The sequence below is a fragment of the Mobula birostris genome, chromosome 26 (genome assembly GCF_030028105.1).
Source record: "Mobula birostris isolate sMobBir1 chromosome 26, sMobBir1.hap1, whole genome shotgun sequence".
Lineage (NCBI taxonomy): Eukaryota > Metazoa > Chordata > Chondrichthyes > Myliobatiformes > Myliobatidae > Mobula > Mobula birostris.
The window spans coordinates 7,560,908-7,577,972 of record NC_092395.1 but is presented as its reverse complement, the minus strand read 5'-3'; the positions used below and the strand labels follow the sequence as shown (position 1 = coordinate 7,577,972).

General features: G+C 43.5%; 1 protein-coding gene across 1 annotated transcript in view; it reads right to left on the bottom strand.

The window, feature by feature from the left end:
- cactin overlaps positions 1-17,065 on the bottom strand; it is a 43,860-nt gene that overhangs the window by 11,364 nt on the left and 15,431 nt on the right. Inside the window, exons 5-7 of the mRNA XM_072244112.1 lie at positions 13,135-13,249; positions 2,228-2,420; positions 454-576 (exon numbers count right to left, since the gene is read on the bottom strand). Coding sequence (XP_072100213.1) covers positions 454-576; positions 2,228-2,420; positions 13,135-13,249 — 431 coding nt within the window. The remainder of the gene's footprint in view (positions 1-453; positions 577-2,227; positions 2,421-13,134; positions 13,250-17,065) is intronic.

Below are 17,065 nucleotides of genomic sequence, written 5' to 3'. Positions count from 1 at the left end.
TAAAAAAAAATTCAAAGTGTCATTTTCATATATACCATTTAAGTTCAATCACTTACAAATGGCCAATGAATCAAATGTTCTTTGAGGAAAACAGTTACTAATATTAAGCAGAATGGAAGCCAGGTTTTTTAACGTGAAATGTAATAATCTCCTTACATCCCTATTCCACTACTTTATCCAGAGTAATGTTCAAACTTCACCAAACACACAAAGCCTCGAAACTATACGGATAGTAGCAAGCAGGGGTGATTGCAATGAGTGTGAAGGAAACAGAACCGACATGCATTAGATATTTACTCACACATCTGAGATTGTCTATTATGCTGTAGAAAGAATGCTTTTAATTTAAAAATATTAGTTCAGATGGCATGATTCAAAATGGTAGCAAAGAGCGTCACGCTTTTCTGCAATAACAAGCTATACAACACAATCTAAAACTGCACAGGTACATACTTGTCCTTGGGAGACTGTGGCTCGCTCTTCAGAATTGGAAACAAGGGCTCACTTTCCACCCCTTGCTCCTGCTTCAGTTTGTACAGCTTCTGTCGCAATACATCCTGATGTCTTTCACGCAACCTGAGAGAGACAGAGATGGATGTCAATCCATCCAAACAGTAATATACAAAGATCTATGACTTCTTACTGGATATTCAGTTTAGCGGATGCTCAGTAAAAACAGATCTTGCTGAGAGAAAAGCCGTTACAACATGAACGAGCTGGACCACAGAGTCATAGAGAACTACAGAGACCGACCCTTTGGCTCTTCTAGTTTGTACCAACCCATTGTTGTGCCTAGTCCCATCTATCAAACTCTAGATCATAGCCCTCCATACCCTTTCCATCTACTGTATGTACCTGTCCAAACTTCTCTTAAATGTTTCAGTTGAAACCATGTCCACAGTCTCCGCTGAAAGCCTGTTCTACACTCACAACACCCCTTGAGTGAAGTTCTTCCTCAGGTTCTCCATGAATATTTTACCTTTCACCCTTAACCTATGACCTCTAGTTACTTAGTTCTAGAGTCAGAGGCATAGTGTTACAGGACAGAAACAGGCCCTTTGGCCCATCTAGTCTGTGCAAAACTATTAATTCTGTATCTGGTCCCACTGACCTACACCTGAACCAAAGTCCTCCACACCCCTCCCATCTGTGTACTAATCCAAACCTCAGGGTAAAAAGCCTGTCTGTATTTACCCTATCTACACCCCTGACAATTTTGTACAATACTATCTCTGCTCATCCTCTTGAAAAAAGTGCTAACTTATTCAACCTTCCCTATAACTCAGGTCCTCAAGTTCCAGCAAATTCCTTGTGAAGGGCCTCGCTCTCGTCTGGATAACTCTACAAACATGTACCGATTGGGTAAAACAGCTTGTTGCAGCTTCTTTCTAAAAGAAATGGAATATACCTGTTGGCTGTCTCTGTCCAATTCGCCACACAAAACTCACGCATGCATTTAAAACACCTTGCCTTCAATAGAGTAGGAAGCTTTATTGCTTACATCTTTTCATTGACATAGATACATGATCCTCTCTGACCATAGAAATAGGAACAGAATTAGGCCATTCTGTCCATTGAGTATTCACTATCATTCCATCATGACTGATTTATTATCCCTCTTATCCCTTCTGCCTCCTCCCAATAACCCTTGACACCCTGACTGATCAAGAACCCATCAACCTCCACTTTAAGTACACCTAATAACTTGGCCTCCACAGATTTACTACCCTCTGCTAAGAAATTCCTCCTCATCTCTGTTCTAAAAACCGTTTTTCAGGCTGTGACCTCCAGTCCTAGATCCCCTCTGCCATTATTGGAAACATCCTCTCCACATCCACTCAATCTCAGCTTTTGATATTCAACAGGTGTCAATGAGTTCCCTACTCATTCTTTTAAAATTCAGCAAGTACAGCCCCACAGCCATCAAACCCTCCTAACAGGTTAACCCTTTCATTCCCGGGATCGTTCTCGAGAACCTCCTCTGGACCCTTTGCAAGGGCAGCAGACGTTTTCTTAGATAAGGGGCCAAAAAGTGGTCTAATGCTTCACGTGCTGTCTGACCAATGCCTTATAACGCTTGTAACAGAGCATCTGATACTTTTGACACAGCATAAACCATGAGATCATCACAATGAACAGACGGACCTTTTCCCACAGGAAAACCAAATCTAGGAGACCAAGGAGAAACATTCACACCAGTATTGGATCTTCACGTGCTGAGTAGTACCTGGCTCTGGCCATATACGCCTTGAGTTGCTGCAGTAAAGTTTCCCAGTAGCCAATGTCCAGATTTGAACCACCAGTTTTGATTTTCGCTTCGATGTTTTGATACAGTGCTTGAAGCTGGTTGTAGGTTTTGCCTTTGAACACTGACTGAACATCAGTGCTCACCGAAGTATTGATTCCTTCTCGTCTCTCTCCTGAAATGGTTATTGTTTTAGAAAAAGGATTGTTATTATGTTGAAATGATAATGATTAAATTTAAAAATTCATAGTAAATTTTAAGTACATACATGTACACATACAACCCTGAGATTCATTTTCTTGTGTGGGACACTCAATAAATCCACAATAGAATAATAATTATAATAAAATCAGTAACAGGCCACACCAACTTGGGCATTCAGCCCATGTGCAAAAGACAACAAACTGTGCAAATACGAAAAGAAAGAAAGAATAATAATAAATAAATAAGCAATGAATATTGAGAACATGAGATGAAGAGTCCCTGAAAGTGAGTCCATAGGTTGTGGGTACATTGCTTTAGTTTTGATTAGCTTTTATTTATCACGTGTACAGCAAAGCAAATCGAGTTAGCAAGGACAGTGCTGGGCATCCCTCAAGTGTTGCCACACTTATGGTGCCAAACTAGCATGCTCACAAGTCATTAACCCTAAACATTATGGCTTTAGAATGTGGGAGGAAATGTGAGACTGAGCTAGTCACGCTTACCTACATTTAATTTTATTTTTTATTTTATTTCTATTTTTATTTAGAGATACAGCAGGGTAACAGAGCCTTCTAGCCCATCAAGGCTGCACAGCCCAATTATAGCCCTGTGACCAAGTGACCCATATGTCTTTGGGATGTGGGAGAAAACCAGAGTACCTGGAGGAAATCCATACATCCATGGGGAGAACATACAAACTTCTTACAAATGGTGGTAACAAATGAACCCTGATCTTACAGCTGGCTGGTAAAACATCACACTAACCACTATGCTGCAGCCCACTTTGAACAGAACTATATAGTACTGTGCAAAAGTCTTAGGCACATACAAGCTTGTAAATCTGACGGGAGTAGAGGAAGTTGGAATTGCGAGGGTGGAGTGTCGCGGGAGGGGTGTGGGACAGGAGTAGGGGTGGTGTGGGTGCAGATACACCCAGCCCCGAGACACCAGACAAGGTCAATTGATTCTAGACAATTGGTTTATTGATCATTACAGAATGTCTCTCTGGTGCTTCCCTCTCTCTCTCCTCTTTCCCATCCCCCTTTTCCCAACTATGATTCCCCTCTCCTTCCCCTTTCCCACTCTCAGTCCACAATACAGACCTATATCAGAATCACGTCCTGAAATTCTTTTTCTTTTTTTGTGGCAGCAGTACAGTGTAATGAATAATACTACAGAACCGTGCAAAGGTCTTCGGTATTCCACCTATATAAATGAGCCTAAGATTTTTGCACAGTACAGTATATGACCCATACCAGAAGAAAGTCTGTGCATGGAGGCCATTTTTAACATTGCTTGTCAAGTGCTTTCTCACTGTGGAACGAATACACTCCATTCTCATACGAGGCCCTGCAAGATATGCTTTTGTTAAAAGTACTATATTTGTTTTCAGTTCTGAGTCAGAGTTGTTTATGTTCAAGAGAAGGATGAATTTGGTCATGTTAATTCCCAATATCCAGTCACCCTTTATGTAAGAATAATGCAACTTCAAATGTGTAAAACCAAGATAGCAATTCTGTTGAACATATGCACAAAAAGGATCTAACACAAACAAGATTCTGTCTGATTTTTTTTAAAAACAGCTGCGCAGACCAATCATTGCTTTGAGCAGGATTTTTAAATTATTATTTATTTTTACATGCCCTGAAACTGCATGGTACTTTAAATGTTTTTTGGTAACATGAATACTCAGAATGAAAACCGGAAAAAATTACATGCTTCTGAATTCATTTCTTAATTGAAAGGTATAATGAAATATAGCACAACTTTCACGTTTCATAAACTTTTTCTTGTCCCTCTTTACTCCAGCTGTGTGGCAACAAAGGCAATGAGCACGGGAGCTTTTCAGTTATTGTTCTGGTGCCAAAAGAGCATGCCCATGATGCTCGGCAGAACACAGCTGCTGAAGCGTTACACTGCAAACCGGTTAGCTCATTCCAGGTATAAACAGCACATGTGAGGTAGAGACAGTGGGGAGAAATAGTTAAGAAATGGTATAAGAAAAATGAAAACCATTGGGTTGAATTGTTCTCCGATCTTGGCAATTCATTTGCAAACGTTTTGTCACCATACGAGGAGACATCATCATTGCACTGTTAGGTTGTGGCGTGTCCTCCGAATGCTTGGCTTCACGTAATGATCAATCAGCTGATCTGTTGCCATTACGGGAACACAATTGTGATGCAGGGAAGAGAACTTGTCGCTGATTGGTTGCGTGACGAACTCTGTGCGTTGTGGTCTTGGAATTTTGCCCATATTGTCTCATAAATCAGATCGAGGTCGACGTGTCTGTTTATAGAACTGTTCGTGGAAAACCCTGCTTCCAGGAATTCTCCAGCATGCCGTGCGTTTGCTAGCGCCATGACTTTCACTGATGCCCAGTTGAATTTGTGGCCCTCTTGATCTTCATGGGTGGAGACTAGGCAGAGTCTCACATCACAACTGAGTTTCCTGTCTCCAGGGTACAGAGCCTTTCGCTGTTCCATCGTTGGGTCAATTTGAACGCCGGCCCAGATAGACGGAAAAGACAGCGTCAGTCGGGACGAGAGCTGACTTCACTCGTTCTGCGCGATGGTCACCTCCATGGCTCTGAAGCTGAAGACTGCCCTGGCTGCTGTGCTCCGTACCCGCTAATGTGATGAACTGATAAGTGAGGCTTTGGGCCTACTCCAGGACTCAGATCCGAGGATTCATTTTTGGTTCAGAATGCTGTTGTTCATTTCAACCGTTCGCATGATTTTTAGTTCTTGTTTTTTCTTTCTCATGCACATCGAGTGTTGGTCTTTTTATTTCCTTTAATTGGGTTCTTTCAGGTTTCTTGCTTTGTGGCTACCTGTGAGCAAGCAAATCTCAAGGTTGTATAATTTGTACATTCTTTGATAATAAATAAATCTGGAATCTTGAAATGATGTCCAGCCAGCCGATAGAGAAGTACATGAAGGCCAAGTATTCAGAAGATACACCACAACTTAACAGCATACTGATGATGTCTCCTCGTATGGTGACGAAACGTTTGCAAATGAATTGCCAAGATCAGAGAACAACTCAACCCACACGAGCTACACAATGAAATGAAAACTTTGGATTGGGAAGCATTTGTTCGAGGACGAGCGATGCCTGTTGTCATCAGCTTGTAATAAATAAAAAGTTTATACTTAAGGAAGCTCCGGACTTCATGGAATTTCTGTCTACAAATGCGTTTAAGATTAGTTTAACCAATAATGATGAAAAATCAACTAAAAATTCGACTCCAGATCACCAAAATGTTTTGAATTGCCTTCAAATTGACCATAGGGAGTGAACTGAAGGAATTGAGTTGTCTGGACCTTCTCTGAATGTCTGTGGTTTGGCAGCTCAAAAGCCTTTCAGATTTATAAAGTAACAACATAGTTTATAAAGTAACAACACGAGTCTGGATACATTCCCAAAGCCTTTGGAGACATTAACAGTAAATTCACTGGAGTGCAACTCACTCACTTGACCTTCAAAATATGGAGATGATAGGCAAAACAACAATCAGTGCCATGGTAGGGAACTAGGGAATTCGTAGCGGTTAGGTAATTTGAAGCTGAGATTAATTTAGAAATGTCTGGAGGAAACGGAGAGAAATAAAGTACATGGAATTCATGAAGGGAGAAGGAAAATGAAAAAGATTTAAAGTATAACACTACAGTTGCAGACTGGGTTCAACCTTGCCTGCATTGTGTGCAAGTTATCCCACAAATGGAACAGGCCAAATTTGCAACTCTTACCAGAAATGAAAGCCCAGAAGTGACTGGAATGGGGAAAAAGATGCAAGAATGGATCCTTGAAGCTAGAAAAGCGCAGAAAGAAGTCATTGGGGCATGAGGGATTTAGAGATATTGGATAATATGCAGAAAGGCACTGAATGGGTTAATATCACTCAAAATTAACAGGTTACTTGGTCCCGTGAGAGTGAATTCAGCGTTACGAAGAGAAACTAGTGTGGGGCAAACAGAATCTCATGGTGATAACACGGTCTTTCATTTTTCCTTAAAATGGGGTGACACAGTAGTGTAGCAGTTAGTGAGATGCTATCACAGCTCAGGATGTCAGACTTTGGAGTTCAATACCAGTGTCCACTGTAAGAAAGTTTATACATTCCTCCCATATGTGTTTGTATTTCGTCCAGGTCCTCCGGTTTCTCCAACAGTCCAAAGACCTACCAGGTAGGTTAACTGGTTAATATAAATTGTCCCATGATTAGTTCAGGATTAGTCAGGTTTCTCGCGCTCTGCCGGGGCAGTGTGGCTTAGACATCATGAGACCATATGATTATAAGATATAGGAGCAGGATTAGGCCATGTGGCCCATCGAGTTAACTCCGTCATTTCATCATGGCTGATCCAATTTTTCTCTTAGCTCCAGTCTCCTGCCTTCTCCCCATTTCCCTTCATGCCCTGACCAATCAAGAATCTATCAACCTCTGCATTAAATATACATAAGGACTTGGCCTCCTCAGCTGCCTGTGGCAAAGAATTCCATTCTCTGGCTAAAGAAATTCCACTTTATCTCCTTTCCAAAAAGATGCACCCTCTATTCTGAGGCTGTCTGCTCCGTTCTTAAACTCTCCCACCACAGGAACCATCCTCTTCACATCCACTCTATCAAGGCCTTTCACCAGTCAATAGATTTCAATGAGGTCACCCTTCACTCTTCTGAATTCTAGCGAATACAAGCTCAGAGCCGTCAAACGCTCTTCGTATGACAAGCCAAATGAAGAGCCGGAAGGGTCGACTCCACAATGTATTACTAAATAAATGAAAAGTAAAAGAAAACAAGATGGCATTCTGTTGAAAGTTCACTGAAATAAGAATAGGAAAGAACTTCATGTACGTCTGCCCCCATCTTCCTGCCACCCTACCAGGGATAGGGTTCCTCTTGTCCTTACCCACCACTCCACCAGCCTCTGCTTCCCGCACATAATTCTCCAAAGTTTCCACCATATCCAATGGAATCCCACCAGCAAACACATCTCCCCCCCCACCCCACTTTCTGCTTTCCGCAGGGATCGCTCCCTATGTGACTCCCTTATCCATTCGTCCCTCCTCATCCTCACTGATCTCCCTCCTGGCATTTATCTGAACAAGTGCTACACCTTCCCCTACACCTCCTCCCTCACTCCCATTCAGGGCCCTAAAAAGTCCTTCCAGGTGAGGCAACACTTCACCTGTGAGTCTGTTGGGGTCATATACTGTGTCTGGTGCTCCTGGCATGGCCTCCTATATATCGGTGAAACCTGATATAGATTGGGAGACTGCTTCGCAGAGCACCTACACTCCATCTGCCAGAAAAAGTAGGATTTTCCAGTGGCCACCCATTTTAATTCCACTTCTGTGCAGAGACACAGAGGGGTGTAAAGTGAGGGTAGAAGCAAAAAGTAGTAAGGAGAAAAGTAAAAGTGGCAGGCCGACAAATCCAGGGCAAGCATCAAAAAGGGCCACTTTTCAACATAATTGTATAGGGGCTAAGAGAGTTGTAAAAGAGCACCTGAAGGCTTTGTGTGTCAATGCAAGGAGCATTCGTAACAAGGTGGATGAATTGAAAGTGCAGATTGTTATTAATGATTATGATATAGTTGGGATCACAGAGACATGGCTCCAGGGTGACCAAGGATGGGAGCTCAACGTTCAGGGATATTCAATATTCAGGAGGGATAGACATGAAAGAAAAGGAGGTGGGGTGGCATTGCTGGTTAAAGACGAGATTAACGCAATAGAAAGAAAGGACATAAGCCGGGAAGATGTGGAATCGATATGGGTAGAGCTGCATAATACTAAGGGGCAGGAAACGCTGGTGGGAGTTGTGTACAGGCCACCTAACAGTAGTAGTGAGGTCGGAGATGGTATTAAACAGGAAATTAGAAATGTCTGCAATAAACGAACAGCAGTTATAATGGGTGACTTCAATCTACATGTAGATTGGGTGAACCAAATTGGGAAAGGTGCTGAGGAAGAGGATTTCTTGGAATGTATGCAGGATGGTTTCTTGAACCAACATGTCGAGGAACCAACTAGAGAGCAGGCTATTCTGGACTGGGTTTTGAGCAGTGAGGAAGGGTTAATTAGCAATCTTGTCGTGAGAGGCCCCTTGGGTAAGAGTGACCATAATATGGTGGAATTCTTCATTAAGATGGAGAGTGACGTAGTTAATTCAGAAACAAAGGTTCTGAACTTAAAGAGGGGTAACTTTGAAGGTATGAGACGTGAATTAGCTAGGATAGACTGGCAAATGACACTTAAAGGATTGACAGTGGATATGCAATGGCAAGCATTTAAAGATTGCATGGATGAACTACAACAATTGTTCATCCCAGTTTGGGAAAAGAATAAATCAAGGAAGGTAGTGCATCCATGGCTGACAAGAGAAATTAGGGATAGTATCAATTCCAAAGAAGAAGCATACAAATTAGCCAGAAAAAGTGGCTCACCTGAGGACTGGGAGAAATTCAGAGTTCAGCAGATGAGGACAAAGGGCTTAATTAGGAAGGGGAAAAAAGATTATGAGAGAAAACTGGCAGGGAACATAAAAACTGACTGTAAAAGCTTTTATAGATATGTAGAAAGGAAAAGACTGGTAAAGACAAATGTAGGTCCCCTACAGACAGAAACAAGTGAATTGATTATGGGGAGCAAGGACATGGCAGACCAATTGAATAATTACTTTGGTTCTGTCTTCACTAAGGAGGACATAAATAATCTTTCAGAAATAGTAGGGGACAGAGGGTCCAGTGAGATGGAGGAACTGAACGAAATACATGTTAGTAGGGAAGTGGTGTTAGGTAAATTGAAGGGATTAAAGGCAGATAAATCCCCAGGGCCAGATGGTCTGCATCCCAGAGTGCTTAAGGAAGTAGCCCAAGAAATAGTGGATGCATTAGTGATGATTTTTCAAAACTCGTTAGATTCTGGACTAGTTCCTGAGGATTGGAGGGTAGCTAATGTAACCCCACTTTTTAAAAAAGGAGGGAGAGAGAAACCGGGGAATTATAGACCGGTTAGCCTAACGTCAGTGGTGGGGAAACTGCTGGAGTCAGTTATCAAAGATGTGATAACAGCACATTTGGAAAGCGGTGAAATCATCAGACAAAGTCAGCATGGATTTGTGAAAGGAAAATCATGTCTGACGAATCTCATAGAATTTTTTGAGGATGTAACTAGTAGAATGGATAGGGGAGAACCAGTGGATGTGGTATATTTGGATTTTCAAAAGGCTTTTGACAAGGTCCCACACAAGAGATTAGTGTGCAAACTTAAACCACACGGTATTGGGGGTAAGGTATTGATGTGGATAGAGAATTGGTTAGCAGACAGGAAGCAAAGAGTGGGAATAAACGGGACCCTTTCAGAATGGCAGGCAGTGACTAGTGGGGTACCGCAAGGCTCAGTGCTGGGACCCCAGTTGTTTACAATATATATTTATGACTTGGATGAGGGAATTAAATGCAGCATCTCCAAGTTTGCGGATGACACGAAGCTGGGTGGCAGTGTTAGCTGTGAGGAGGATGTTAAGAGGATGCAGTGTGACTTGGATAGGTTGGGTGAGTGGGCAAATTCATGGCAGATGCAATTTAATGTGGATAAATGTGAAGTTATCCACTTTGGTGGCAAAAATAGGAAAACAGATTATTATCTGAATGGTGGCCGATTAGGAAAAGGGGAGGTGCAACGAGACCTGGGTGTCATTATACACCAGTCATTGAAAGTGGGCATGCAGGTACAGCAGGCGGTGAAAAAGGGAAATGGTATGCTGGCATTTATAGCGAGAGGATTCGAGTACAGGAGCAGGGAGGTACTACTGCAGTTGTACAAGGCCTTGGTGAGACTACACCTGGAGTATTGTGTGCAGTTTTGGTCCCCTAATCTGAGGAAAGACATCCTTGCCATAGAGGGAGTACAAAGAAGGTTCACCAGATTGATTCCTGGGATGGCAGGACTTTCATATGAAGAAAGACTGGATGAACTGGGCTTGTACTCGTTGGAATTTAGAAGATTGAGGGAGGGATTTGATTGAAACGTATAAAATCCTAAAGGGATTGGACAGGCTAGATGCAGGAAGATTGTTCCCGATGTTGGGGAAGTCCAGAACGAGGGGCCACAGTTTGAGGATAGAGGGGAAGCCTTTTAGGACCGAGATTAGGAAAAACTTCTTCACACAGAGAGTGGTGAATCTGTGGAATTCTCTGCCACAGGAAACAGGTGAGGCCAGTTCATTGGCAATATTTAAGAGGGAGTTAGATATGGCCCTTGTGGCTATGGGGATCAGGGGGTATGGAGGGAAGGCTGGTGCAGGGTTCTGAGTTGGATGATCAGCCATGATCATAATAAATGGCGGTGCAGGCTCGAAGGGCCAAATGGCCTACTCCTGCACCTATTTTCTATGTTTCCCATTCCGTTATGTCCATCGATGGCCTCCTCCACTGTCGTGATGAGGCCACACTTAGGTTGGAGGAACAACACCTCATATTCCGTTTGGATGGCCTCCAGCCTGATGGGATGATCATCGATTTCTCAAACTTCCAGTAATGCCCCCCACCCCATTCTCCTTCACCATTTCCCATCCCCTTTTCTCCTTCTCACCTCATCTCCTTGTCCGCCCATCGCCTTCTGGTGCTCCTCCCCCTTTTTCTTTCTTCCATGGTCTTCTGTCCTCTATCAGACTCCCCCCTCTCCAGCCCTGTATCTCGTTCACCAATCAACTTCCCAGCTCTTTAGTTCATCCTTCCTCCTTCAGGTTTCAACCATCACCTTGTGCTGCTGTCTCCCCTCCCATCTTTTAAATCTGCTCCTCAGCTTTTTTCTTCCAGTCCTGCCAAAGGGTCTCAGCCCAAAACGTCGACTGTACTCTTTTCCATAGATGCTGCCTGGCCTGCTGAGTTCCTCCAGCATTTTGTGTGTGTCACTCAGATTTTCAGCATCTGCAGATTTTCTCTCATTTGTGATGGGAAAGAAATATTTCACTAACTTAAAAGCGAAAAAGATTAAGACAAAGGTACAATCAAAGGTGAGTGGGAGGTGATTGAGTCATTCAAACTGTTTTGTATCATGTGAAAATATAAGCTATAGAACACACAATTTGTAATTTCCAAAGAGCCACAGAGAGGTTTTAACTACTGAGCACATAGGAACAGAACTTATCAGTGATGCCTGAGATATATTATATCTTCATTTAGAGACTCAGCGTGAAACAGGCCCTTTCAGCCCAAGAACCTGCGCTGCCTAGCAACTCCCCGATTTAACTTTAGCCTAATCACAGGACAATTCCGATACAACTTTGGACTGTCGGAGGAAACTGGAGCACCCAGAAGAAACCCACGAGGTCATGGGGAAGAACATTAAACTTCCTTACAGAGGACATTGGAATTAAACTCCGAACTCCCACGCCTCGAGCTGTAACCGTATCACACTAACCACTACACTACCGTAGTGCCCTATTCTCAGTCACTAGGGTTAAAGAAATCTCTTTTTGGAGGCATCACGGTAGCAAAATGGCTAGCACAATGCCATTACAGCACCAATGAGCAGGGTTCAATCCTGCTACTGTCTGGAAAGAACTTGTACGTTCTCCCCATAACTGCATGGATTTGCTCTGGTTTCCTCCCACATTCCAAAGATGTATGGCTTGGAAGGTTAAATGGCTTGTTGGGAGGGAGGGCTTGTTACAGTGTTGTATCACTGTCTGGTATGGGGGTGGTGAGGGGGAAGGGAATAAGCTGCAGGAAGTTGTAAACTCAGTCAGCTCCATTATGGGCACTAGAGTTCATTAATGTATAGCATTTCTTAGTGAAAGTCAAAGTAAATTTATTATCAAAGCACGTATTTGTTAACCATATACGACCTCTAAGAGGACCAGAACTTCATCATGGTTTGGAGGCTAGTGTGCGTCAGTGACCTGGGGAGCTATGCTGGCTGGAGTCAGGACTTCATGCTTTGGCTCTTTGTTAAGTCACCCATGCCAAACAGGTCAAAGGGTAGAGGCCAGACTAAGAGTGGTCTACTGGTCCTCCAGCTTCGGGGGTCCAGCTCAGGGCTAACAACCCTGACTAGTCAAACAAAACTGCTACGGAAACAGTAATGAAGAATCCTTCTACATTTGAGTGTGAGGTTATTCCTGAGTCTCCACCCAGGATTTGCATGACTGACCGTAGTGAAAACTGAGAGGAAGCTACTGACACGATGAAGGAAGCCCTGAACATCACCAGAGATGGAGGATCTTCATTGCTGACCTAATCAGCAACGTTGTAACAGGCAGTAAGTATTCATAGGAAAATAAATACATACAATAAAAAGTATGAAATACTACACATAAACAGAGACAGACTAACTACCAAAAGAAGACAAAATGAGCAAAAGAAAATATCGAGAATGTGAGTTATAGAGTTTTTGAAATGAGTCTGTCGGTTGTGGAATCAGATTCAGAGTTGAGGTGAATAAAGCTATCCATGCTAGTTCAGGAGACTGATGGTTGTAGGGCAATACTGCAGTATTTAAAAATTTATCATCTTCAGTAGCAATATCATCTTGGGTAATCAATACTGCTTAAATCAATATTACTTTAGTTGTAGTCTTTACTCAGTCCCTATGGAGAGATCTGGGTTGTACTGTACGGTGCGCCTCAGTTATGTTTGCCCCAATCCACTGAAAGGTCCGGTAGTTTTCCATTACCTGGCCCTTTTCCTGAAGCTTCCAGTTTTTTCAGATTACTGATTTCATCCTCAGTAATAGTCGTCATATCTCTCCAGAAGTCAGCATTCTTGCCTTGCTCCAGTTCCATGTAAACCTTATGTACAAAGTAAAAAACAGTGAGTCACAGGAATCTTCAAATTATTCATGATGTGAGCACACACAGACACTAATGTTTGTATTTCTAGATCGTAACATTTTGAAGTTCAAGTTTAAACAGGCTGGAAATTCTTCTTAAATTTTTTATTGAGATACAGTGAGCAAAGACACTTTGAGCCGCGCCACCTAACAATCCCTGATTTAACCCTAGCCTAATCATGGGACAAACTACAATGACAAATTAACCTACCAACCAATACATCTTTGGACTGTGGGAGGAAACCAGAACACCTGGAGGAACCCCACGCAGTCATGGGGAGAACGTAGAAACTCCTTACAGGCAGTGACGGGAATTGAACCAAGGTCGTTGTTACTGTAAAGTGTTCTGCTAAGCACCGCACTACCATGCTATCCTCGAAATGCTGCAGAAACTTTGCAGGTCAGACAGCACCTATCGAATTGAATACGTTTTGATGTTTCGGGCTGAAACTGTTCTTCAGGACTGGGAAGGAAGGGGAAGACACCAGAATAAAAAGGTGAAGGGAGGGTGAAGTAGTATAGCTGGAAGGTGATAGGTGAAGGCAGTAAAGGGAAAGAGGAATCTGATAGGAGAGGAGAGTGGTAAGAGGAGGGGACACAGGAGGAGGTGATAGCTGCGTGAGAAGAGGCAAGAGGCCAGAGTGGGGAATAGAAGATGAGGGGAGGGAGAAGGAAAACATTTTTTTTACCAGAAGGAGAAATGGATATTCATGCCATTAGGTTGGAGGCTACCCAGAAGGAATAGAAAATGTTGCTCCTCCACCCTGAGGGTGGCCTCATCTTGGCACAAGAGGACATGGACCAACATGTTGGAACAGGAATGGGAATTGGAATTAAGATGTTTGGCCACTGGAAAGTTACACTTATGGCAGTTATTGTCATTCAACTGCACACATGTATGCAGCTAAACAAAATTAGGTACAAGAAGCTGGAGGAACTCAGCAGGTCAGGCAGCATCTTCAGAGGAGTAAACGACCTCAGCTCGAAACGTCAACTATTCCTCTCCATAGATGCTACTAGAGCTGCTGAGTTCCTCTAGCATTTTGTGTGTGTTACTCTGAACCTTCAGCATCTGCAGAATCTATCGGGCTTTTAACGACAGTCCTAGAAAACTACTGCACAGAAACAGGCTCTTCAGCCTATCTAGTCCATACCGAACCATCTAAATTCCTTAGTCCCATCCACCCGCAACAAGACCATAGCCCACCATACCCTTCTCATTCAGGTACCTATCTAAACTTCTCTTAAAGATTGAACAACTTAACTATTACTTACTGAAGTTTTTTCTTAACTTAAGTAGTTTTTAAGTAAAATTACTTAAGATACTTTTCCCCTCTGAGACTTGTCGGTAACCGACGGGAAATTGCTCAACACATTCATACACAATGATATTCCAATTAGTAGTTCCAGGGTAACAAAACCACAAAGGGATACAGTCAACATTAGCACTATCTATATTAGCAAATCTTAGAATACAAACGCATTTCTACCACCTATTTCCCAAACTTCTCTTAAGTACTGGTTTTACGAACAGGCCCTGCAGCAACCCAGCTATGTAACACTTCCCTAATCACAGGATAATTGTTATGTGGGGTTAGTTTACTTGTTGGTCAAAAGCTGCTTCCATCATGCCGGTCATCGACTGGCCCGCAGCAGCTCTTTCCCGTCGGTTGCCTTGTGTGCCACGGCACATGTGGGAGGTTAGGGCCTCTTTTCTTTTGTCTCTGGGGGCTAGTGCTGAATAACCATTGAGAAAGTATGCTCTAGACTTAGAAGGCCCACTCGCACTCTTAGTTAAGTATCTGTTTGCTGAATATTGAACGATCACCTGCCTGCTCTTCCTGACAGTCTAACTGCATGCTATCCTTACTTTTTTACCATCTGCCCTATCCTGAGTCGCTTCACTCCAGTTCCCACCCCTCCTGCCAAATTCGTTTAAACCTTCACCAACAGCTCTAACGAACCTGCCCGCGAGAATATTGCTCCCCCTCGGGTTCAGGTGCATCCTGTCACTTTTGAATAGGTCATACCTCCCCCAGAAGAGATCCCAATGATCCAAGAACCTGAAGCCCTGCCCCCTGCACCGGCTTCTCAGCCACACATTTATCTGCCAGATCATCCTGATTCTGCCCTCACTGGCGCGTGGCACAGGCAGCAATCCAGAAATGTCTAACCTGGAGGTCCTGCTTCTCAGCTTTCGGTCTAGCTCTCTAAAAACTCTTTTCAGAACCTCATTGCTTTTCCTTCCTATGTCATTGGTACCAATATGTACCAAGATATCTGGCCGCTCCCCCTCCCTCTCCAAAATGTTGTGGACACGATCTGAGACATCCCTGACCATAAGACAAAGGAGCAGAAGTCGGCCATTCGGCCCATCGAGTCTGCTTCGCCATTTTATCGTGAGCTGATCCATTCTCCCATTTAGTTCCACTCCCCCGCCTTCTCACCATAACACTGTTCTGACCCTGGCACCTGGGAGGCCATATACCATCCGGGTGTCCCGTTCATGTCCACAGAATCTCCTGTCTATTCCCCTCACTATTGAGTCCCATATCACTACCGCTCCCTTCTTCTCTTTCCCTTCTGCACCACAGACCCATGCTTAGTGCCTGTAACCCGGTCGCCATGGCATTCCCGTGGGAGGTCATCCCCCACGAAAGTATTCAAAGCAGTATACTTGTTTTTGAGGGGAATTGCCACAGGGGTGCTCTGCCCTAACTGCCTATTTCCATTTCACCTGACAGTCACACAGCTACTCACCTCCTGCAACTTCAGGGTGACTACCTCCCTGTAACTTTGATCAATTATCTCTTCACTCTCCCGTACAAGCCGAAGGTCATCCAGTTGCTGCTCCAGGTCCCTAACATGGTCTTCAAGAAGCTGCAGCCGGATGCATTTCACACAGATATAGTTCCCCGGGAGACCCTAGGTCTCCCAGTTCTCCAACATCCAGCACGAAGAGCACACCACAGCCATTTGAATGGTACAGTAAGAGAAAAAAAAACAAAAAGGAAACCTTGCAACACACATCAAAGTTGCTGGTGAACGCAGCAGGCCAGGCAGCATCTGTGGGAAGAGGTGCAGTTGACGTTTCAGGCCGAGACCCTTCGTCAGGACTAACTTAAAAGGAAACCTTAACAGACGCATTACACAGAGCCGATGCCTCTTAGAAAAGATGTGTTGGCATTGGAGAGGGTCCAGAGGAGATTCACAAGGATGATTCCAGGAATGAAAGGGTTATCATACGAGGAACGTTTGATGGTTCTGGGTTTGTACTCACTGGAATTCAGAAGGATGAGGGGAGATCTCATTGAAACCTTTCAAATCTTGAAAGGCCTAAGACAGAGTAGATGTGGAAAGGATGCTTCCCCTGGTGGGAGAGTCGAGGACAAGTGGGCACGGTCTCAGGATAGAGGGACATCCATTAACACAGGGATGGGGGGAAATTTCTTTAGCCAAAGGGTGGTAAATTTGTGGAATTTGTAGCCATGTGCAGCTGTGGAGACCAGGTTGTGGGGTTTACTTAAGACAGAGATTGATAGGTTCTTTATTGGACATGGCATCAAAGGTTACGGGGAGAAGGCCGGGAACTAGGGTTGAGGAGGAGGGAAAAAAAAAGGATCAACCATGATTGAATGGCAGAGCAGACTCGATGGGCCAGATGGCCTAATTTGGCTCCTATGACTTACGGTCTCATGGTCTTTAATTTTGTTGTTTGTGTAATTTAAGGGAACTTAAATGTTTGGTCAAATCTTTTACAGTTTGTAAATAAATA